A 25878-nucleotide genomic window follows, 5' to 3' on the forward strand; every position below is an offset into this window, starting at 1 on the left:
GCAATGACAAATAACGTCGGAGACGTCGGTGCGACCTTCCGAAACGTACGAGCGTGTGACTGCTTTCGTATTCGAGGGAGGCAATTCCACTTCTTTCGGGGGAAAGTCTGAATAATTCTTTCGATTATTAGACAGAGTGGAAGGGGACGGGGTAAGTGGATTTCGCAATTTGCAAATTTAAACGCCGAACGAGCGTGAAATGTCTCGAGAGGAGACACGATTTTCTAAGATAACAATCGGCGCCAGTGTGTTTACGACAGGACACAGCACACCTGGATAGAGCGTTCCGTGTAATTAACGACGACAGTGACATCGTACTCCGACGATTAAGACCACCGACGAACTTACAGTTCACCGTTTCTTTCCCTTAAGTGTGAATACTGGTGAACTTAGCAGCGCTACGGCAGCGTGTTCCATTTACTGAACGCCAGAAAAACGCCAGACAGCCCCAGGGGTGTTTTCCAACGGCAAGAGGAATATATGAGAAACGACTTGGAGAACGTGGTCGCGATATAAACTGGAAGCATGCCCTATGGGCAAGAACCGTAGGAACCGGGATAAAATATTGCCGGCGCGTCTCTTGCGTTTAGTCAGTTTCATTGTAATCCAATTACTTTCATCAAACGTTTACGTTTTATTCGCCGTGAGCGGTGCGGGTACCCAGAAAACCGATCGTTCTCCTCCGCGAACAGAGAACCCGTGGAGGACGACGGATGGTCCGAAATTATGTTCGCAAATTCCCGTTGCGAAAATACACCGCTGCGAGTAGCTATAAGCAATTTCTTTGTACGTAACAGCTGGAACAAAAGCTGAAAAAGTTTCTCGGGGCGGACTCCGCGGAGGAAGAGATATGGACAAATAGACGGAAGAAAGTTAAATGTATGAGAAACAACTCGGGAACTCCCACCTGGACTCTCTGGTCGAAGAAAAATTCCGCGGTCGAGACGAAAGGAAAGATAAGAGCGGAAGGTCGCTCAAATATTTAACGAAGACCGCTTACGATTGCTTTAACCTCGTTAATGGTCGACTATGTCCGTGCATTTGTTTCACTTACGTAACAGGAATGGAATACCACTTACCCGACTCGATCGTCCGTTCCTCCGCCTCTAATCCGCAGGATTTTCCAATACGAAACTGTGGAACTTTCGATTCCCGTAGCCACCTTATTTGTTCGAGACTCCATCCTGAAAAGATACACACTGAAATTAGTAAAATTTATTGTCAAAATGTGGCGGAAACGAGATGAGAAAGATCGATCATTTTGGATGCTTCCCTCGCGATTGTCCTCCGTCGTCTCTAGACTTCCCGTTCCGCAACTTTGCCGCATTATCCACGAAACTTTCCGTCTGTTTGCGGAAAAAAGGAACGAAACGATCGACTAACGGCGAGCCTCTATTTTAAAGCCTGAAACGCTACGAGATACCTATGGATCCTTGATTTCCAAACGGTCCAAACTATAATAACGCGAAGCTGCTTTCCCGAATAAATAACCGACGGCTACCTGGAACGTATTAAACGCGTTTTGCATGAATTTTCCGGAATATAATGCGTCTAACCCCCGAGAAAAATCGGCTCTTTTTCCAAGCGGCCTCATCTGCGGAGCGAGACGTTTTATATACGATCCTCCACTTTTCTTTTATACCTCGTTCGGCGGCTACGCCATTTCTCACCCACACCCGTGTAATAAACAGCTCTCTCAAGTACTCGATAAAAATTCCGCGCGGTCCCTCCAAGAAAAGAAGAGACACCGTCTGGCAGATACTTTTACCTGGCTACTTCCACCCCCTTCCGCCATTCTCGCGCCACAATACTCCGTATTTAACATCGGATCCAAGCTCCTTCCATTACCGTCGACGTACAACGATATCGATAACTGTGTTTCGTTCCCAAGATTCTTTGAATCGAGTCTTTCACGGCACAAGCGCCAAAGTCCGCGGTTGCTCTTTCCGTCGATCGTTCTTCCTCCCTTGCCCCCGGTTTCGCGCGAACGAAACCGCGAAACGTTTCGAACGCGCGTAAACGACACGCCCGGGACACCTTTAGAAGAAGATGGAACGACGTCGAGAAACAGAGAGACGTTTATATCCGGGTAAAAGGGTGCTCGACGGGAAAAGAGAAACGCGTCTCGCCGTGAAAGCTGCTCCTCGATGATGCTGAAAAATTTGTACTTTTGTTCTCGCCCCCTTCGAGGTTATCACGTTCCTGTCTTCAAAGGCCGGGAGAGTAATCCTGTATTCGGTCGTGATGCGGCAACTTTTCTCCGCGAGGAAGAATGGAGCCGGAGAGCACCGAGGAGAAACAGTTTCCCTTTGTTGGGGCAAGAGAGTTCGCTTCCTGGGTTAAATCGTTATTCCGCGGCGGGATAAACATAAATTCATTCTGCCAAAATTTTTGTCAGCCCCTTCGGCTCGAGGGCAGCCAGAATTCGAGGGACGAGGCGCAAGATTCTTTTCAAAAAAATGGGTTGAACAGCGGAGCGTCCCCACCCTTGAACGCAAGGATAAACACGAGTTCCTCCGAACGGAACAATTTAGTGGTCCCGTCCAACTCCGAGCGAGTCTGGCTGTAATTCTAACCAGACGTCGGTTTCCAAACAATGTGTGGGTGATCCACGACCCGGAAGTCGCGGCAAATTCAAGAAAACATAACTCGAGAGGAGTAATTACACCGGGAACCGGTTGTTGGAAGCGCCACGTGTTTCGAACGCGTTGCAGGAGGTTCGGTATCGGTTAACGCGAGAACCGCTCCTCGCCTCGTATTTCCAAGGTACATTTTTCAACGGAATACGTGACCTCTCGCGTGGATTCTCACGCCGCTGAAAAACAGTACCAAGAAATATCTGATATCCACGGATCGTTGGCTCTCTATTGACTAAAAGCACCCTCGGTTAATTGCCTCTGTACAAATCGAAACAAGATACACGCTCTACCGGGAGAAGAATAAACCGGCTTGTTCGATTATACCTCGACGCCGCCCCGACGAGTTATTATCTTTTCAACGCGGCTACTAAGTCGCAAATTAAGTATCACGAGGAGGGGGTGGAACGGGAACGCGATCGATTATTTGTTTCCGTGATTAATTACACCGCTGGAGGCACCGAGCGAATCGGCGATATAATAAACGGAACAAAAGAGAAGAGGAGAACGGAAGAAGCATGATTTATCGTGTCGTAGAATCGAGACCCTGGAGAACAATAGGGTAATATCGTTGCGAGACAGAGGAGAGAAGTTACCAAAGAAACAGGAATACACGCGGCGAAAGGTGGACGGATATACTCTTTTTTTTAACCCGAACGTTCCATCGATATTAATTGCCACGACGGAATGGACATCGAGGGTCTCCATCGTTCCTTCCTATTTTTTTTCTGTTTTCACGAAACTTCACCCGCCAAGTATTAGCAGTTACTCCACCGCGCGAAGAACCTTCGAAACTGCATTATGGTTTCCTCCTCGGACCGGATCTTAATTCCGAGAATCTATAGACTGTCTCATCAACGGGGCTAAACTTTCAAACACCGGTCCTTTATTAACTTCTACGCTTATTCCCTCCTTCAACGTCCTCGACAAACATTCCCGCGGATCGATTTTCACTTCGACGCGTGCAATGCACACCAACCGAGTCCTTACCCGATCTCTTTAATAAATAAAGGAACGGAAGTTTCCGGGATTAGGGACGCGGCTCGGGATTTTAGCGCGACTTAGCCGAGCGATTTAAGAGAACTACGAACGAGATTCACCCGCGATGCTGTACTCTACGAGGTATTTGCATGCCAAGCAGTTAATAAACGGGCTAATGGAAGAAAAACCTGGTTATGAATTGCAACGCGCCGCTCGCGGCGTAATCCCTGCTTACCACCGAATATATACACTCGCTTAACCGACGATCGAGGACACGCATAACCCACCAACTCCTCCATCTCTAAGACCAAACAAATATAAAGATTTTTGTTTGACGAAGTTTCAGCAAAGGGTGAAACGCGAGATCGAGAACAGAGCCAAGTCGAGCGATTTCTCGGTTTGAACGTCGTCGAAGGCGATTCGATTAAGCCGTTCGCGTGGCTGGACGGCGAAAGCAGTTCTCGGTTTGCGAATCGTCGTCCTGGACAATGTCGGAGGTCCGAAGGGCGATCGTTGGCCGCAGACTCGGAGTTCCTGGCGTTAAGTTCTGGAAGGCATTTCGCGGGAGGCCAGCCGCCCTTTTGAGGCCAGCTGCCGACTTGTTTCGAAAACTTGCCGGTCTAAACAGGCCACCGTGCATCGACGGTTTCGCGGGCAAAGTTGCCGGCCAACCATATCGCCGGCTGACAAACAAAAGTATCGAGGGAAGTTTCGTCGTACGCGAAGAACAGGCCAACCGGACGACTGCTCGATCGAAAGTCGAGGTTCCCCGTTGTTTTCCACGCACGGATAAAAAGGGAAGATGGCCCGAGTTTCGGCTCTGTCTCCGCTTTTACACGATACGTCGTTCGACCATCTGCTCAACTTTTAAACGAAACTTGGGAAGCGCGCGATCTCGTCGAGGTGGACACGGTTTATTATTTCCATTCGCCGTACGGTGGAAGAAATTTTTCAGCAAGAATCGCGTTAACACGATAAAAGAGCAATAAACGGGGAAACGTATACCGGTCTGGGAGCACACGCGAAAAATAAGGCCTATTCGTCATCCTGTCGGACGGTCGGGTGGACACGGAGTATTACGAAACCTTTTCCCCCGGGGATCCGCGAGGGTGGATTCGTCGAATGGTCGAAGAGAAACGTAACCGTCGTGTGACTTATGCTCTGGAAGAAACGAATAGCCGGCTAGCGTATCGCGAAAGGCCAATTCGACGACGTTCGCCGGAACTTTTCGAAACTTGCGCCGTTTTCCATTCGTTAAACGCCCCTGTACGCGTTCTTACAGCGAAACGTCGATGTCCCTCGTCGACGGTTGAAGGAAACGCCGGGTCTGTTCGAATGGAAGCGGTTCCAAAGCCGGTGAAAAGCTTTCGAACCGCGGAACAATACGGACGAAGACGAATAGCGCGATTGAATTAAAACGGAGAGCCTTGGAATGATATATCGCTGGAATAATCTGGAGGAAACCGACCAACCGGAGTCTACACGGTACTCCCGGAACTTTTATGAAGTCAAATATCGCCCTATCGCGCGTCATTCGCACGTGTTTCACCCCCTCCTGTTCCGTACCGCGAGATTCTTCGAGTTTTCTCGTTCCTCTAGCCGGACAAGCGGTTTTTAATGGATGTTTCCGCGACCCTCCTTTACTTCTCTTTGGTCTCGTGTTTTTCATCAAAATTCTATAGATCGTTGTTTTCCACGGACGGTTCCCCTGGGTATATGCAGATTAAAGAACCTTGCGCTTTAATTAAAACGAACAACTCGCTGAAATCACTGCAAAATCTCGCTAGGAAAACGAAACACTTGTAAACCGGGCTGGGGGGAGGAGGGACGCCGAAGAGTGAAGTTTATCGCGTAGTTACTCAAACGAAGCATTCTCGATTAACGGATGCACCGTTCCGCGCGAAAGACAGTAGCGAGAAATCCTCCGGATTCGCGTGATAACACTCTCTCCGCGTCTAACGAGGACTACTTCGCCGAAAGGCACTGGAAACTTCTCTAATTTCGTGATAATGACTGCTGCAGTTAGCGATAAATTCGTCCTTCGGCTAATTTCCTTCGAAACGACGAATTTCGGCGGAACGGGGTTGGGTCGACTGGCGAAAAGAACCCTGAGAGAATACGCGTTATGGTTGGAACGAATATCCGCGCGTCGACGAGCGGGGAACGGATGCGGGGGGGGTGGCTGGAAAGTTCGAAACGAGAAGCCCGAGAAACGTGATAAACTAGAATCTTGAGAGATTCGGTCCATGACGGTGCTGATTTAACAAAGCATTCGCGTTTAATGGATGCAACGTTCCCCGGAAAGACGGACGGGAATGCTCCTGGAATGCGAACGATAACTCTGTTTCCGGCAGACCTACGCCCGGGAACGTCTCGGGAATGAATCGTTCGCCTAATGTTGTTATTAGCGAGCGTTAACGAGTAAATACAGCCTGCCGGGTCCTCGCGAATTTATTCGCCCGGTAATCGTTTCCTTCCACGCCGCGAAATTCGTACAAAGAAGACGCTATACGCATTGATATGATTTGAAACGAAGAAACGTAACAGAGTCGGAATTAACGGGGGTGTAGGTGAGATACGGTCACGGCGGGAGGAAGAGAATCGTATCTAGTTTTGTTCTAGAGAAATGACAAGTGACAACAGTGAAATCGAATTTTGTAGTAGGAGTCGTGTCGCGGAGGCCTGACGGCGGATATCAAGGAGGATATTTCCCGTCACGGGGGCAACTCTCCTGGCAGGACTTATCGAAAATCTCTTATCCAACAGAAATACAGTTTTCTGGGTCTGGAATTCCGCGGAAGTTTATTGAAAATCTTGACGCCACCGTGGAAATCACTGCGTCGGAATAGAAAATATTAAATTTAACGCGAAACCGTGGCTCGGGAAATTTCGAGAAAATGTCTGCCAAAATTCGGGACGCGTCGAGCCACGGGATCCCGGGCGTTTCCCGTTCCCGGATCGGAATTCCTTGCAAAACAAAGCGTCCGAGGCGCACCGTCTGTCGTGAATTTCAATCTGATTGAACGGTGCCGGCAATAAGTGTCACGGATCACGCGTGAGCCAGCTGCAAAGCGGAACAGTACGTAAAGAGAATTTCACCGTGCCGCGGACAGCGTCACGGAACTCTGTTTAACTTTTCAAAGAACACTTTTGTATCGACGTTACGATCAACCCCGATAGTCGCGTAAAGCTCCGCAAACGTTACCTCCATTCTTATCGCCGTTTTCGTTCGAATAATGTCGCCGAGGTCGCTTTAAGCCGTCGTTAATCCGGGATTTTCGATTCTTGAAAGCGGTCGGTAAATCCGCGAAATGGCCTCGTCGATTTTAACGCGTCTATGAGACCTCTCGAGCTACTTTAGACCGTAATGTCTCGTAAGCCAGAGCCCCGTTATCAGGCTCTTAAGGATATCCGTTGCTCGCGATCCCCGAGACTTATTAGCCTCGTAATTATCCGACGATACGAATTTTTTCACCCCCAGAACATCGTGCTGGAGATGAATCGTCTGGGAATGATGGTGGACCTGTCCCACGTCTCGGTGCCCACGATGCTAGTAGCCATGCAGACCTCGAGGGCACCCGTTATCTTCAGCCATAGCAGCGCCCATGCACTCTGCAATTCCTCGCGAAACGTGCCTGACCATGCGCTTAGACGTTTGGTGAGTTATGTGATCGATTCTACCATCCGCTCTTCGGAATTTAAAGAGACTCGATACGTCCACGACTGCACTCCGGAGTTATCGTCGGCTTCCTCTGTTTCAGGCGCACACCGACGGTATAGTTATGGTATCCTTCTACCCCCACTTCATCAGCTGCGGCGAGAAATCGACGCTCGAGGACGTGGCCGGTAAGAATTTCAAAACCTCCTCCCGCGAAATGCAGATCGCGGAGCAAAACTATCGAGAGTTAAATTTATCGAGGCGTACGGACACCATGGAACGTACCAATATCATATATATTTATAAACTCGACTCCCGATCGCGATAGTTTTACTCACAAATGTATGCTAACTCCAGCGTTTTCAGAATTTTTCCACGAACGCGTAAGAAACTGTTGAGTGCTTCTTCGCAAATACCAGTCGATGAAAAGAAATGACCGTCTAACATTTTTCAAAATTCGCTATTATTAAAACTCCCTGTAAATGGCGCGGCTTATGTTTCCGTTTATTAGAACCGTTTCCATTGGCGGCGATAAAGTCCCTCGGCTAATTCTGTTCTTCCCTGCTCCAATCAACGCTGCCTTTGCCTTTTATTCTCCGTCGTTTTGACCGCGACGCTATCACCGTCCCATATTCTAGGATAAAAGCTAATTGAAGGGGACGCCGGAATCGCGTCTAAATTGTTCTTTTTCCTTTCTCTCGTTAATATGGTTTCGCACAGCCAAGCCGCGGCTTTCAGCCACCTAGCATCTGGAGATTGAACGCCCCCGCGTCTTCTCAATGGAGCTGAGAATATCTCGGTACAGCCGGCAATTTTCTTGCACAACCATTCTGACCGGATTTTACGAATGGAGAACAAAAAGTAATCGCTGGCAAAATAATATCCAGAGGGTGCATCCGTAAGGGTGCAGAAATATCTTCGAGACAGTATACTTTACGATTTAACTGTTAACTGGTATGGGGCATCGCTATACCCCCTAAATTATACCATTAAGTAACAAATAAAACAAATTTTAATCGAAGACCGTGAGAGATACGGAGAGAGTTTCGTTGAGACAAAATAAATACAGCTCGTCACGCTTTCTCGACCGTTCTATCGACGTCCGCAAACACAGGAATAAATAGGAATAATAGTTCGTAGAAAAATATGCAACCATGTATTTGCTTCCCAATCAAACGCGCTCGTGCTGCACACGGAAGAATAGATTCTTTTAATGCCTCTACCATCGTCATATTTTTGCGTATTCAGTTTCAACGACGGGTCTCCTTTTCAAAAGTTCGAACCCTTTGAATTCTACCGGGAACATGAAAGAAAAAATACAGTCGTTGACGGTTGAAATTGAAGGCGTCGATTCGCGGCGAAAACACAAGGTAAAAATATATTTATGAGCGAACGACCCGCGCTTTGAATAAAATTCGTCTTTCTGCCCCGGAAACGAAATACACGGAGCCAAGATCAAATTTATGCAGCAACCCGTTCTCTCGGCGCGATTCCGCGACAAGAAAAAAGAATTCTCATCGAATTGAACCGCGGCGGAAAGGTGGCAACGAGCAATTGCACTTTCATATCCGCGAACCCTTTGTGATGCATGAGACACGAACGCAGGTAACTTTAGAATTTCAACGCGAGCGCCGCGGAACTTAACATTTTCCCGTTCTCTTCTTCGAAATAAACTTTTCCGACGTATTATTCGGGATTCCAATGCGGATGCTGAGGCGTACGCGTGAATCAGACCGAAGAAGAAGGACGAAAGATGGTTCCATCCGTTGAAACAAGGTTGGATTTTCGCGACGGTCCTGCGATCATAGTCGCGCTTTCGTTTTCAAGTTTATTTTTCGTAATTATATTTGCAATTCGGTCAATGGAAGCTTTAAAGCTTTCAATCCTAGGTCGGCTGCTCTCGAGATTTGTGCTTACGAAATATATAAAAATGTGCTCGAAATTTATTTCGTGCCATTCAAATTGATTCGACGATGTTTCAACGAGAACGTCAAAAATAAGAGTCAAATGAAATTCTGTTTACAACGTCAAATGTGAGATTTAAATAAAAATCCCTCTGAGTCTGGATCTCTTTGTGCCTGTGAAATACTTGCCGATATATCCTCTCACGCAACGTTCGATGAAAACGCTGCCACCTGGACTCTGATTTCCCCCAAAACGAAACATTCCGCTGGCAATGTTAGCAAGTGATTTTCGCGAAACGAAATATCGAATCGAGGATTGCCAGTTAGTGCTTTATACCGCGGTGCTAGGAATTCCGAACGTATCCGACAGGAAGCAAATATCGTCGTTGGGCGCGTCGAAATAAAAAAAAGGGATAAAAGTCGAAACCGAAATACCGCGGCAACCACTCCCGACCCTAGCAGTTATAAATTGTATTCGCGGAATGGCGACCAGATCTCCACTCCGGAGAGAGTCGATAGAGCCGATGAGATGAGCAATAAGGCAACGAACGGCGACAGAGGACGGTCTGATTAAATCGCAACTTTTGTTTCAAACTTTCAGCCTCTCGTTTACCAACTTCTTATTTGCCCCGTTCTCTGTATTTTATTGGATCGTGTAACGAGACTCCTTTGAATTCTGATGCCGCGTATAAGGACCAAAGAACAAGGTCTCCAGTATTGCTATAATTATAATTGATTGTCTGTAACAACAAACGTACAAAGGAGATTTCAAATAGTAAGAAAACACGTTCCATAATTCATGATACGAATTGGGTCGTATAGATTCCGTGGCTCGAAACGAAAACAAACCAAAGAATAACGAAATTACGGGGTTCTAGAGCAGGGAACGCGTCGTTAAACCGATTCGCAGTAACGATTTGGACAGTTCTCATCGGGATTACGTTGCTGTTGTGATTGATTTCTGGTTGCTGGTCAAGTAGCACGTTGCTGGTCGGGGCGCAACAATTACCAGCCGGTTAATAATAACCGAACCCCGGCCGTGACCGCGGCATTTCGAGCCGGCGCACTCTGGCGTTTACGTACGCCGAATAATGCAATTTTCACGGGTCTGGTTGATGCGCTGCGCGTCAAATGCACCACGTACTCGCGTTTACCTTGGCGTGTTACTGGCGTTTGCACTTACCGCGCGGAAGGCGGCTCGCGATGCCGGTGTTTGCAGAACCCGATCCTCCGCGAAACGTCGGATGCACAGCGTAGATACGCCCGTCGGCGTCGAGTTCAAACGAATTACAGATACGACGATCGCGAAGAGACGCCCGTTTCGCCTACTTACTCGCCGCTTACCGTGTACACGTGGATTTTTTAGGGACACCAGTCTCCTTACACCGTCTCGATCCGTTGCAAATATGCTCCCTTTTTGGGGGAATTTATTTCCAAGCGGTGAGACATCCTCGTACTTTACGAATACGACGTCAGACTCGAGGACGCTCTACGCCACTCTGTCAGAAATCTTTTCTAACAAGAGTGCAAGAGGATCACTGCTTCCACATCATCTGTGCAAACATATACAGGCCACCGACCTTTTCAACGAAGCCTCGATCAACAAATTGATAGTCTTGATTTTCGTCTTAATTTGGCGTCCAGAATCTCCCATTAAAATTTTTCCCAGGGTTGGTCGAACACCCTGTATAGAATAGAAGGATCATCCTTCAACCGAGAACAATTACCGGACACTCGTAGTACAACGAATTCTATACAGATATAAGCTACACGTAATTCAGTTTTTCAATTTCGCTCGGATCGCGATCGAAATACCTGAATTTACGATTCGACGCGACGTTACGCTTACGATACGCTTTTGTGTAAATAAGTACATCCGTTTATTTATTCCCGTGTAAATTATCGGTATCTTTTCAATACTACGGGACGCGTGTTTGTGGTACGGCGGCGTAATAGCTGCTATCGGCGTAACTGAAAAATGGTCGCGAAAATATTTTTAATCGTTGATAAAGTAATTTTACATCCGTGTGCTGTGCGATATCGAAGCGCAAATTGAGCCAAGGACCGAAATCAGTTTAACGCGTTAAACGGCGAACGATATCGACGTTTCATGGAGTTTACATTGTTCCCGTCCCCCCGGAGAGACGATACAACGCCGCAAATGAAATGCAATTAAAAGTATTATCAACAAGATACGGCAACCGGCTCGTAACGTTCGGATCGTAACGAAATATTTATGAGAAACGTACCGAGAAGAATGGTTATAACGCTCGCAGTTCCGCGCCTTGGAATCTCGTTAGCCTGGTTTAAATTCGCTCGACTCTTCCCCCTGCCGTTTTCTGGAAGCTAAATCGTATTCGCGCCCTTTTGTCCCGATGATTCAAAGAAAGAGATTGAAACGAACTGTTTGAATTTGGACGGTGTGCAACCGATACGCGCGACGATAAATATAAATAGAAGAATGCTTACGATGAAACCGAGGAAATGTTTTCCGCCTCGCTGTTTATTCTTGTTCGAACGTCTCTTTAAAGAAACGCTCGAAATTAAATATGTCTTGCCGATAATTTAACGATATTATCGGTAGCAGGACGAATGGATCGTAAGGTTACTGGTTTCATGGCACGATAAATAATCTCGCCCTTTATCTTGGTGTGTTGCAGCCCACATCGATCACGTGCGAGCGGTCGCTGGAATCGATCACGTCGGAATAGGAGCCGGATACGACGGGATCAATCTGTAAGTCCTGACTCCTCGTTCACCCTTTTTCTTCCTGGTACTGTACAATTTGTTCTCGGATCATCACCGGGAGCTTGTAAAAATATGCTTGCACGACGCTTTCTCGTCTAGCGATAAATCACCGAAGGGCACGCTAGGCCGCGCCCGCGTAAAACAAATGAGCCAAGCTTTAACGAACACGACGAATTAATGCTCGAAAAAGGACCAAACCGTTCCGACTCCTTGCGCTGTTTTTTTCTGTTTTCTCTATACTGCGCGCGATTTACGAGACACCCGTGCAACGGTCATAAAGAACGCGATATTTCTTTTTTCTACGGTGACCAGCTTCCCATAAAAATTTAATGCGACGCGTGTCCACCTTCTCTAAACAACCGTGTCGCTCGATAAATTCTGAAACTTCTTTCGACGTTGGGAGAAGTACCAAATTGTAAACCTTGTAACTGTACAGTACGAACTTTGGAAAAACATTCACCCCGGCCAGCAAAATCGTTAGCCGTTGCGTAATCGGCACGCAGTTACAAATAATTCCAATCCACTCATTGTGCTTGAAATTCTATTAAAACAAATTGTACCGGGGACAGCGGCGCGCAGAAATATTACACAAACCATCGAAAGCGGCTTTTCTCCGGCGAACATAGCGAGCCATTATCGCGTTGTTTCGTTTCATTTGTATCGCGACTCTTCGGTAAAAAGTATTTAATAAAATTTAATCGTCGCGAGAAACAAAAGCGCGGGGCGCGGGAGGGGATGTAGAAAAAAAAAATCGATGGAAACGCACGCGTGTCGTTCGTCGGTATTTGTGAAATGGCCGACACGTTACACCTGCCCGAGGCTGGAATCGCGGCGCTCGCCATTAAGCCGCGGCCGAAAAAAAGGCGCGAAGCAAAGGGGAAAAAGAGCGCGAACAGCAGCTGGTAAAAAGTTGTCGGGTTTTCCGGAATCCGCGCGAAAAACACGCATGGGCGTGGCGATGTGCAGCCGGAGTGGGATCGAAAAAACCAACGTGAACGCGACGCGGCCGCGCATTTGCACACCGCGCTATAAAAAGGTGAAACAGAAAGGAAAGGTATCGTCGTGTCACTGATCGAATACGACCGGTTAGCAACGTTTTCGTACTTTTATCGGGAAACCGGAACGGATCCGGCCACGGACCGAACAAGAGAGGCGATTATTCCCGGAACTACCCAATGTTTTTCCTCCGCGTTGATAATTCCCCTTCGGTACGAGTAAGAAAGGAAATTGCGATTTGTCGATACCCGAGCTTTCACCAAAAACGGACGATCGACCGTTTAATAATTAATTTAGCTACTTTCGAAGCACCCTCGATCGTAACTTCAACTTCGCAGACATCGAATGGGAAAATTGCTCGTCGATAGTAATTTAAAAAGTAATTTTTGTTCCGTAATATTGAAAGGGATTGGAGGTCTGAGTTCTCGCGGAGTATTCGACCGCCTAACTGCAAAGCCGGGGGATCCAGGAGCGCGTTCTAATTGTCGAGGAAACAGAAAAGAACAAGGGATAACACTTTCAGCGACGCTGCGAGCAACGAAGAGGAATCTGGAGAGGAAGTTCGCCTCGGAATGAAAACAATGCCCGATTCTTCCCTTTTCACCCGACGTTTGCGCCACTTACACCACGATGCGGATAGGTCGTAATAGCGGGCTTCAAATTAAAAATTTCACCGAGCCGTACGAAAGGAACCCGTGGAATTTTCTACCCGGGAACTGTACGCGAGAGGCGAAAAGCGTGAAGCCACGAGAAACCCGAAAAAACGGCCATTTCCAGCTGCGCGGTGTTTCGAGGCGTTTTTAAATCCGGCGAAAAAATGAACGTATCACCATAGATAAATGCTCGGTGTCGCAGCGAGCGGGATGATCGATCAATTAACAAGGCGGAACAATTTATCTTCGACGGGTATTTTTCACTCGTCGCGTTATTTAACGAGAAGAAGCGTATTATTAACTGGCGCGGAAAATCAGAACGTTCGCTAACAATGAACTGTTAAAATTTTAACGAAACGATTGTCGCTAAATGGCTCGCTGAAAAATTAAAATCCGCGGGGCGGCGAAGAAATCGATCGTAGCGATACAAAGAGGAAATGAACCCGACGAAAAATCAACGGTTAGGAAGTTAACGAACTAGTCTTGAAATTAGCTTCGCGAAGAATCGCTTCCACTTCGGCCGACAATTGCTAAATAAGAGAGTCGTTTCTTTCATCGGAAGAAGAGAAACTTAACGGTGTGCAAAAGCTGATATTTCATAAAAATGCATCGTCTGTTCGAAGTGTACGTAACCGATCCCTGAACCGAATAATCGTCCCTGGTACAATTTCAAAAGAAAACGAAGCGCCGTTTAATTATTTCCGTGAAAAAGAGACGGTATCGACTCGAAATAAACGGAGATAAAATTGGAAATCGAGTGGAACGAATTTTCCAGCAATCGATATTACTGGCAACCGTATTAACTGGCGAGTTCTTCCGGGGATGTTAAAATTCATAGTACCGAAATACTCCGACGGAGGAATTCTGCATGAATTATCATAACGGAATACTATAACTATATTTATTACGAGCAAGAGGATATTACAGGAAGGCAGCTCTATTTCTTCGTGTATTATTAAATTATGCGACGCTAAATTGCAGATTAAGGAATATTCCACGCAACCCCTTGAACCTAATTCCAATAAATATTCGACTCGAAGCCGCGTTCGAGGACTTACATGGAAGCGTAAAAAACTAAATGAAAGAAAGAAATAGATTTCCATCCGAGTTTCCCCTAAAGTCCGTCCTTTATTTTCGCTTCTCGTTCTATCCTGGAACATTTTTATGGAAATTTCGTATTACGGTCTTTTTATATCCCCCCCTCCGGTCTCCATGTTGCTATAAATCACTGTCAAGTACCTGCAGCGAGTACCTTCGTGCGAGAAAAGAGCGTATCCAGGACCCCGTGAGTCTCGATTCCATCGATACGGGGAAAAAGTAAGGATGGAAAAACCGAGGTAGGGGAAAAAGTCGCGAAGCGAGCGTACAAATGCGAATTCCTTGTAGAACCGGGAAAGCTTCCTTACAATGCCAGATCGGCGGATCTACCCGCAGCGATCTTCCAGCCGCGATTAAAATTCATCCGACGCGAGTACCAGTAACGAGCGTGTCAGACTTGCGGTCAACCTCCGAACAATCGTTAGTCGAATAGCGTAATTAGCTGTACCTGCGCGCTGCTCGCGGTTTCCCGCGCCAAAACGAACAAACCGATCGAAAATTATCGAAGATCTCCCTTCCCTAGACGATGAACAGGAGTTTTTCCTTTCCTGCGGCGAACCGAAGTCAGCGAACGGCGGAAGTTTCGCTGAGAAAATTTTAAGGACTTTTCTTTTACTTTTCTTTAGACAGTATCGACTAAAAAGATCTTTAACTATGGACTGAACTAAGAAATGACTTCATGTCGGCTAACGATGACAAAGAAAAGAGACGAAACCTCCTTGTATGTCGTACTTGAGCGTTCGAAACTCGTCGAAATGTTCACGGGGGCTTCTGTTTGCGAGCAAACCAGTGGCAATGGGGGATAAATAGTCGGGTAAATGCGATCGCGTATCGTTGCACTTGGTCCGATAATTGCCATCGATTATCCAGTCCAATGATCTCGCAATCGGCGTAATTAGCATCGATGGCAGGAAAGGAAGACAAAAAGAACGAGACTGGAGAAAATGATCGGGTCCGTTATACAGGGTATCCCGCTTGAAACCACCTTACTACCTTCGTTCATTCGAATAATAAAAGATATCGGGGACTATTATTTCTGGAATTATTCGTATGTAAGAATATATACGTGCCTATATTATTACGACCCTCGTCCACGAGCTATCAAAGACGTACGATGGTGTTCCGTTCTTATTCGAACACCTTGTATTTTTCTTCCTTCCTACTTCGTCAGTGTGTTTTCTCCGAGTATCGATCTCCTGAACGTTTCTTCCATTGCAACGGCTTTTTTCTCTCTCCGGCTTTCATCCCCGCCTATAAATCACTGTCAGAACGACTGGACGAAATGTATCTTCCCTTCAGAATAGGATTTTTGGTTTCGAGGTCGGTGGCGTCGATGGCGCGCGAAAGAATGGTGGAAAAAGATGGCCGATGCCGCCGCCCCTTTGTCGCGTTTATTTCGACTTATCCTTCGAACGAATTCCGTTCCATCGACGGAATCGGTAATTTTAGGAATTGCAACAACGCGTTCCGCGGTTAACCCAACGGTGGATGCAACAATTTTGTCTGCCACGGTTCGAACGACGCCTATAAATCTGCCCTGCCCAATTTTCCGCCGGCAATATTTTATCCCGCGTCTTTCTTCCTTTGTCGGCGCGGTCGTTCTCCCAATTGCGCGGTCTACGTAATTGTTATTCGTACCGGAGGAATTCGGAAAATTATGCAGAACGTATTCTGTCTCGTTGGTCGGAAATTAGAGAGAAAATCGAGGAACGTTCGAGACTCGAACGAACTCGTCCTGGGTAGATTATTATTAAAACGTTCTTAAAACATGTTGACTCTGACTCGCGGAACCGACTTGAGCGGTCGATCGAGGCCGCTAAAGCAATGTCAAAACCTACTCGACCTTCTTACCGAGTTATAGCCATTTTCGTGCCCCGGCAATTCTTAACCTTTTAACTGCTGCGCTCGAGCACGAACGACAATCGAAGCAAATTTTATTTCGGAATGACGAATAAAAATTTCAGCTTCCAGTTTACTTTTCATACGAACGTTAAAATCCGTTAAGAAACCCTTTAAACCGATTTTCTGGCGAGCAAAGCCCCGGGTTGAAATCTATTTCGTACACGAGCCCGACGTTTGTGCTTTGGATCGATATAATTAAACTTCGTTCCGGTTGTTTAAAGACCAGATGGATGAATATAATAAATTGCACGAATCGTTGGAAGAAGTTCCATTAGATGTTGCACGTCGCGTGTGATTTATGCATGATGGTGCCCCGTCCCATTTCACCCAGACAGTTCCTGAACGAACGATTTTCTAACGGATGGATAGATCCGGCAAGACCTATTACCTGCTCGTTCGCTAAACTTAAATTCGCTTCAGCTTACAAACGTTTGCTTTGTTCGACTCGTAACGCGAGCGTTGAGAAGACTTTGAAACGAATCCGAGAAAATATTTAGGATATTCGAGACACCATCGAAATGGGTTTTCTCGTAATAATTAGGTATCTAGCCACCGAAACGTTTCGTATCGCGAGAGAGTATGGCTTTTTCCTTGTTTTCTCTGGACGATATCGATAATAGGAAGCGGCAGACACCGATAAGCCGGACGTTTCGAAGCGACACGATCCTACGGAAACGATTGCCGGGCCCACAATCCCTGTTTAACGACGGACACACTCGATCTAGAAATTTCCGAGATTGAAACAACGCTCGTGACCGCAGACGGTCGATCTCTGTACACAGCATACAGCTACATAACTGCCAGTTTCAGCCGCGATATGACGCGCCATGAATAAGTCTCCAACCGCTCTTGTTGGGCCGACATTGTCAGCAGGTAGCTTTCAACGGTTCTGCAACGCTCGTTATTGACGGTCCGTCTCTGCTGCTCGTTATGACGCGCGTAATGAGAACGTCGAAATTCAGACTGATCCCTTTTAACACCCCACTCGCTCGTCATTCCTCTAATTCGCCGTGAATATCTGTGCGAGTCGGTTCGATGCGTCAACTCGTACCTATCGGAACGAGCTACCGAACCATTTTGTCCTGCGCAACCGTCTCCAACGGGAATTAATTAATTTGGCCGTTCATCGACTGTTAAACTTGACTAAAATCGCCCTTGATCGCCGCTACGCTTTTAAACAAACCAAACACGAAACCGATATCTTCTCTTTTTACTATATTTTACCGTTTCTCGATCCTTTTCCATGAAATAAAAACAAATTGCCGCGAACAAGAACCGGAGTTGAATGTGCAGAGAGTTGAAAAAGCGAATCGATCGATCCCCGTCTGATTCGAGAACGTCTCGGGTCAAGCTTCATTGTGTCGCAATAATCGAGACCGAATATAGGTACGATCGTTAATACTCATTATCTCCTCGCTTATCCATACTCTCGAGCGAAGTGGTTGAACCGACCCAGAGAGCTCGACCTCGTGGCACATTTTCGCGTTCGGTTCGCAAGGCGGCCGAGCTCTTGAAAAGCGAAGTCGCATTCCGACGTCTCCCGCTGTCGCAGAATAGAAACTCGCGCCACCGTCCCGCTCGCTATACAGTAATTAAAGTAATGAGGGATAAACCGCCCGAGGAGACTCGTAATTTATCCGCGGCTGTTTCTCCCCGACAAGCTCGTTACTGCAGATCGACTTTGTGCCGAGCAAGTTTGTCTCGAACCCGACGAATAGAGCCAACAATACCTCGACCTACCCCCTCTTCCTGCGAATCTCACGTCCAACTTCCTTTGCTAGATCTTCCCCCTGTACTTCTTTTCGAGCCTTCCAAATTCTAGGGCTGACGTTTCTACGTTTTTTTTCGAACGAGCCTCGTGTCAGGGTCAAAGGCAACGAATTGAAACTCTTTCAGTTTCGAAATGGAACTTACTTCCGTTTCTTACGTTTCTAGACCGCGAGTCGAGGCCGATTTCTACCTGTGCAACCTACTTTAACGAGGCTCGATTTACGCGTTACGAAATGCACGTCAAGCTAAAGAATATTGCCTTTGTGGGAGTCGAAGGAACGAGAGGAAAGCATCCCTTGCAATCCCCCTGAAAATGTAATTTTGTACCCGTTAACGTACTGCTCTTAATTTCCTCGTATATTGCAAACAAAACTTACGACGGGGAGAAGCGTGAAAAAGATTATTCGTAATAGATTGAACTTTCTCCGGAGAATTACGCGCGGGAAAATTACTCGGGTAATATGGAATACGTGAAGTATGCGAAAGGGATCTTATAAAAGTTTCGAGCAGCTTTCTAATTTAAACTCCGCAGCTTCTCGGAGTTCATTAAAACCCGATGAAAATGTTTATGTAAATAACGATCATGGACGTTGGAAAGTCCTTTCAGCGAGCGGCAGAACGCCCGTTTCGGTAAACTATCGACGGTAAAGGGCTTTACCGACGCTGCGGAGAGAATAAAGTCTGCAAACTATACGAATAGTATAAATATAAGTGCCGTGAAATAACAGCACCGTTCCCTTTCGACGAATGGTTCTGATTGAAGATTTTTGCAAACTGGTGAAATATGCATTCGAGGCAAGCATCTTTGAAAAACCGTTTTGCGTTGTGATTGTTTCAGGACACCGACGGGCCTGGAGGACGTGAGCAAATACCCGGAGCTTTTCGCGGAGCTGTTAGCGCGAGGCTGGTCGGAGAAAGACATTCAGAAGCTGGCGGGTCTCAATCTCATTCGCGTGTTCAAGGCCGTGGAGAAGGTGAATCATTCTCGACGTAATTTAGACCGTATTTCTTTCGAGCGAAGAACCGCGACCACGTTAAAAATAGTCCCGACGACGTCGCGTCCGGTCGTTTCTGACGCGAAATAACCGATGACCGGGAGGAACCGGGTTAGCCGAGTCGACCAATATCGGATTTAATAAAGCGCACAAATCATGCATCCGCCGGTGCATCGTCGAGCGAGACGGCTGGACCGCGTACACTCGCCGACGATTTTTGTTCCCTTGGATTCCTGCCAATCCCAGAACCAGCTGGCTCGATCCACCACCTACTCAAACCACCGTCCCTCTTCCATGATTTGTACCCATCCGTACGACCTGTGTGCGTCCACGTGCACGTATAGGCTGCACCACGTACACCACCGGAATGGTTCGTTCCTCTCGCGACGCGCGAGCCTGCCACGTGTTAACGTTTATCCCCGTTTCTCGAAGCGAAAGCCAGCCAATAGAAAACTAGGAAGTAACTGCGCTATTTGTTAGAATAGACGAAATAGTAACGGATCTCGGTATCGCGATCGTAAATCTCTGCACAGATCAGATTTTGCCTAAGCGGCGGGCGGAGTCGCTGGCAGCCTTCTGGATCGGACAAGCGGACGAATAATAATTCGTATCGCGTCGTGACACTGCACTTACAACCCGCGGTCTCCGCGCGGGAACATTAATTTTAAACTTTCCTGGCGCGACTCGGTTGTCCGTCGTTTCACCGCCGCGTCTTTTTACCGGCCCGTCGGCGACCCGTCGTAAAATATCCATTTGGCAGCGAAATCAAAAACAGACGTCGCCGCGAGGACATTCGGACTGTGTCCGAGTGTGCTTTAACAAGATATTACTCGAATTACACCGAGCCGGTCGTAACGCGCTGAATTACGCGTACAAATAGCGCCGGGTGTTTGATGACCCTCGACATGCCCATCACTGAAATTACAGCGATAATTTAATCGCGGCTTGGAGATGCAACGAAACACGCCCGCGAAACTGCGTTCGTTCGCACGCTAAAGTCATGGAAACCGTCGTACGACACTCGTTCATTTAGTCGGTGCTATAATTTTCCTACTTCGATACAAATTGATAGATTTGTGTATTTGTCCCGTTGCTCTGCTAACTTTTTGAAATTTTCTTGAAATCATCCTGATGGGAGCGCGAAAATGAGTGCTAGTTTCCGGGGGAAAACACGTTATCGGTATAGAAGCCAGACGATACCGAAAGACAATCGAAATTCGTATCTCTAAAGACCGGCTGAAGCTCCGAGTACGTCTTACCTGGGATACACCTGCGCGTTTCTATCCGCTTTGCAGGTCCATTCGGGGCGTAAGGAGCGAGCCTTTGAACAATTTTAATTCTTACCCTCGTTAGAAACCTCGGTTCCCGACTGCTCGTTACCGGAAACGGGGAACGTTGTAATTGTTAAAACAATAGACCAGTCTACCGAGCACCGGGTAAAACGATGATGGAACTCTCTGCCGGCGGAATTGAATTTCGACACTGTTCCTCGCGGAGGATGAAATTCCAGGACACCCGGGTTCGCGTACACTTTTTTTTCTGCCTTCGAAAGACCCTTACGATGAAAAATCGACGGGATCGAATATTTGCATAATCACCGCGGACGAAATAAAGACCGACGAAAAATTCAAATACCGGCGCGAATTTAATCGCGCTCGAAATAAAATGACGATACGTTTCGTTAAAAATGTTCAGAATTTATGGACAAGATCTTGGGTAGATCGTCGGTGCGTCGCGTCCGTTAACATTTTAATTTCCCCGATGACTTCTCGGGGCGTTTCGCGACCGTGAGATTGAGGGGTTGGAAAAAGATTCAACTTAAAGATAAAACGCGTACGCGGACAAATAGAGAACGCATTACAGCCGAGGCATTCGTAATGTCGTTGGACAATGCTTTATCTCGACGTTCCGCGAGACACGAAACGCGAAAGCGACAATAAAGGCGGATTTGATTAGAGGAGCCGGAATCGCCGGGCGTAAGTCACGGTCTCGTCTTTCTTCCAGCTTAGAACGCTGCACACGACACCCCTTCAACGTGCTCGTTTTAATTGGATATTTCATCAAGCAGAGTATAGACGTTTCCTTCCGACATAATTCCTTTAACGCGCCGTGTCTTTCTTGCCTTTCTATCTGTACGTCGCAAAGCTGCTCCAAGATTATTATCAACGTTTGTTCAAATTATTAAGTAGAAATCGACGACACAAAGCTCTCTAAGAGAAGACGGCTATGAAAGAGAGGACGATCGCTCCCGATGGGAACGCGGACCGAGCCGTTCCGCGATTAAAAAGCAAAAACACAAGCAGGTTAGAAAAAAAGAGAGGCGTTCGGAAAAAAGTTGTGAACATCGGTTACGCGTTCGCCTAGCGTCGAAAGCTTCGGGCCGGACCGTAATGGCCGTGGAAGGTTAATGGGCTTACCGAAAATTGATGGCGGCTGTGCAGGGTCGCATGAAATACGTGCACCACGAACTTTTTCCCCTGGCGGTCGACGCGCGGCCGCTTTACCGCCACGCAACCTCTCTCATGCATTCCCTTTTTCCCTTCGACCGACGATCGTCGAGCGTGATTTTTCCTGAGAATATTCGTGACGCCATGTGCATCGTACGAGCTCGGCCAACCCCCCTCGTGCGACCCTCTCTGCCTCGATCGTCCGAGCTTTCAGGAACTCGAACCACCGTGAAAATTGATTGACTTTTTCCCTGCATCTCAAATATCGAGTCCGCGACGGGCTATCGGTTCCGACATATCGGTCCCCGGTTATGAAAATTATCAAACTCGACGGGACATTCTTTTATTCTGACACGAAGGACGGTTCTGTATGTGAAAATCGACTTGCACTACGTTGCAAGTAGAAAGTGAGATCGATGGTCGGACGCGTCAGCCAAAGCGTAGTGTATTTCACTTGATTCTGGTAAATTTTCGAGAAAAGGGAAAATGACGATTTGTATTCTTCGCTTTCCCTTTAGAAGCAAATTCGAGAAACCTAAACTTGCCAATGTTTCAAGAAGACTACCGTATATAAGAGTGGAATACTTCTGTTCGCAGGTTCGCGACGACATGGCCGAGGAGGGGGTGGAACCCATGGAGGAGGAAATCCCGCACGAGGATATAATCGGGCGGAATTACTGCCGTTACAGCGTGAAACGACTGATGGCTCCGTAGCCGGTGCCAATCCACTCCGAGGACGCTCGAAGAATAAAATAGAGAGGGCCGGGAAGAGGAACGAGGGACGCCGGGAATCGAATCAGCGAGAACGAAACTCTCTTTAGAGCCCTTCGATTCGTGAACTCTCGTATTCGAGGGCGAGGGTTCGGCCACCTTCTCCCTTCGGCCCTTTTCGCCGTGACTCTCGCTCGCGTACGTAAGTAGATAGGCAAACTCGATTTTCTCCGACGACTCCCGGACTCGTGGGAACAAAGTGTCCGACGAAGATCCATGGATCGTCGCGCGAAATCTGACGCGAGCATCGGACCTTTACAAAAACAGAGTGGACGTTTCGAAGACCAACAAGTTCGTTTGAATGTATCGAGGAACTTTAGAGCCGGGCGTACTCGATGTTTAATCTGCACTCAACGATTTCTTCGTCGATGCTGGAACCAAAACTGTTCTAGTCAATAATAATTATATTATACATATAAATATATACATAAATATGTACACATAACGATCGATCTCGCAAACGACTGACACCGATCGTTACGGCGGTGGCTACTATGATCTTTTGCGGATGACTGCTAAATGTGTCGTAATGTATGTGCGTATGAGTGCCTGCGTGTGAGAGGAATAACGATGCTTGTACATATGGTACCTGAAGTCGAAGAACATATTGATCCTCCCTGTGGAGCAGACCGATCCGACGATGTTTCTCCGCCGGAAGTCGTAAATCGAAACGTTGAACTTTTCCGGCAAGTCGACGTCTACCTTCGAACGATTAGGAAACGAGACGGTCGGTTTGTTCGAACGGTATCGGAGGTGATTAGATATGAAATTAGACTCGAAGGAGCTAAACGTTGACACGGTCAACGCGTACTGCGAGAACTTTCCTACGATTTTGCACGATCGAAGTTGAACGTCGACACCGCGCGTCGACGTATATCACGTTTATGATTCGATGATTTTGGAACGCGTCTCGTTAATCGTAACCACCACCTTTAAGACTCGTATACATACATATACTACTAAACGCACCAGATAATATCCTTTCTTAACGATGTTTTTACACTAAACTTTTAATATAGTCAAAATTTTAATGTCCGCGTTCGCGCGTCGAACCGTGAAGAAAAAAACGAAAAAAAAAAAATGAAACATACGAAGTCATCAACTTCCCTCGTGCCGATACATCACCCGGTCGTTGGTTTTACGAGAAATCGCGCGATCACTTACGTTCCGATTAAAGAAAAAAAAAAAAAAGAAAAAATAAGAAAAAAATACCAAAAAAGACTTCTTTCGTATCGATCGATTGTAACGACCATTCGTGTGCAAGTAGTCGTGGTCAACGAAGCGCCAGCCTCGTGAGTATATCCTAACATTTCAAACATTACTGATACCCGAAATAAAATCGACGACGAATCGAAATACAGTCGTTGTTAAACTAAACCTGTCTACTAGTGTGTTCTTCTTTCAGCGTTCCACCCCTTTTCCTTACGATATTGGAAATTAAAGGACCGCTTTAAGTTCCGATTTCACAAATTATTTTGTCCAATCGACGAAAAGATAAGCGAGATATTCGAAGTGGTAAAATTACTTTGGGACAGTGTATAGGCGATCTCGCGATAGGTTCGACCGCAAACGATTGAACGTAAGGTTAAGAGAAAACGGTATCGAAACAGGAAGTCGATGCTCGGCCATGCGGGGCAAGTAAGCCGGCGAAGTAAACCCAGGGATGTAAATTGAGCGCATCGATCCTCCAATTTACAAGTAACAAAGGGCACCTCGCTCGTTGCTGATTCACACAGCGCGTAGGAACCAATCAAGTGCAAAGCACACGCGTTGAAATCGTAAACGCCGGCCGGTTTATTGGCAATTCGGGATCATACGTGCTGTAAATTCCGGCCGAACTTGATTAGATTGTCGTTCCGTGGATTTGATAATGGCCGGATTACCTAATCGAATAAATCAATCCGAGCCTTTTGCAAAATTTCACGCAAAGCTGCAAACACGAAAATCCACCGGACGGAATTTATTTTCGACGTCTGTTTTCTATCAGCCCCGCACCCGTTGCTTGCTCTCGGCGTTCGACATTGATTCGAATAAAATTCTCTATATAAATATGCATTTCCTCTTATCTGGGATCTTCGATTTCAAAAAATCGAGGCTCCATCGTACCCCGAATGTCACCGTGAAGTAACGAGGCGAAAGCATAATCAGATTCGCGGTCCTCCGAGGGGTAACGAGTTTTCGCAATCTAATCATTTAAAAGTGGCCGAATAAAAGTGTCGCTGGGAAGTTTGAAAGGAGGGAAGAAAAAAAGGAGAACGAGCCACGAAGGACGAAAGGTGTGCCGGAGGAGCAACGGTCTTTCAACGATAATTAATTTCTCGACGTTCCTGGGTCCCTAACGAGCTCGTTAAAAAGTTTTGACACGTTTAGAGCCGGAAATTCGGCCGTGCAAAAACCATTTAAGCTTCTTCCCTCGACGGACCGAAGCTGAATGAGCAGTCGGTTTCCTCGTTCGACCTTCTGTCGCAAACGAACTGCCTTCCTCTGTCCTACCTTTTTCCCTCTATTTCCGGTCGCTTCACACTATCGCTTTCGCGTGGATTTCCCTCGTTCCAAACCGACTCTAATCTTTGCTCGTCAACGCTGAGTCTTCGTCGATTACTCCGGACGCCGGAAAAAGGTTCGAAAATAAGGCGGAAAAGAAATATATACCTCGCTGTAAAGAGATTGGAGGAGGAAGAAGAATCTCGGAAGAACGCCGGGAAAGTGGGAAGCCGGCTAAGGCACTCTCATTGTTTTCCTCTCAACGATATATCGGCCAGGTTTACGGTTGAAACTCGACCTATAAATTTCATCCTTTAATACGACTTATCATACGAAACCTGCGACCCGTATCTCCGGTTACCTCGAATTCCTAGTCCTGGCGGACACAAGTTCCGAACAACGCGAAAACTGCCGCTAAATCGTAAGTCGGGGAAAGGGTTCACGCTGTGAAACGTTATGGGTATCCTCGAGTCGCGACGAAAGAGATACTAACTCTTTGACTGTGTGTATACGCTCTCGTCTGTCTCACGTTTGTTTCTCCACGAGACGTAAACTGGTAGCATTGGGATTGTTTTTAAAAGACGCGATAATACTTTGGTGCTTGTAATTTGAGGAGGAAATAATGTTGGATTAGAAAATTCCGCGAGGCAGTCGCGTGCATCGAACGGAGAGGATCGAATATCGGTGGCCTGAATTCCGATCCTCGAACGATACCTCTAGGAAGATGAGGTATCAAGTGGAAGACGAGAGTAATGGCCGCGTGTAAGAGGAAAAGGTGCCGGAGGGGATGCGGTGTCTAGCAGAGGGTGAATTAGTGCCGCATTTGCGCGGCACT

General features: G+C 47.0%; 1 protein-coding gene across 1 annotated transcript in view; it reads left to right on the forward strand.

Moving 5' to 3' along the window:
- Positions 1-22502, forward strand: part of LOC122397922 (dipeptidase 1) — a 56864-nt gene extending 34362 nt beyond the window's left edge. The window contains exons 6-10 of the mRNA XM_043397420.1: positions 7099-7275; positions 7379-7463; positions 11840-11915; positions 19185-19320; positions 22386-22502. Of these exons, the coding sequence (XP_043253355.1) occupies positions 7099-7275; positions 7379-7463; positions 11840-11915; positions 19185-19320; positions 22386-22502 (591 nt within the window). The remainder of the gene's footprint in view (positions 1-7098; positions 7276-7378; positions 7464-11839; positions 11916-19184; positions 19321-22385) is intronic.
- The last annotated feature ends 3376 nt before the right edge of the window (positions 22503-25878 follow it).

This window comes from Colletes gigas, unplaced genomic scaffold, assembly GCF_013123115.1.
Source record: "Colletes gigas isolate AHSC1104 unplaced genomic scaffold, ASM1312311v1 Colletes_gigas_Sc00010, whole genome shotgun sequence".
In the NCBI taxonomy this organism is placed as follows: Eukaryota; Metazoa; Arthropoda; class Insecta; order Hymenoptera; family Colletidae; genus Colletes; species Colletes gigas.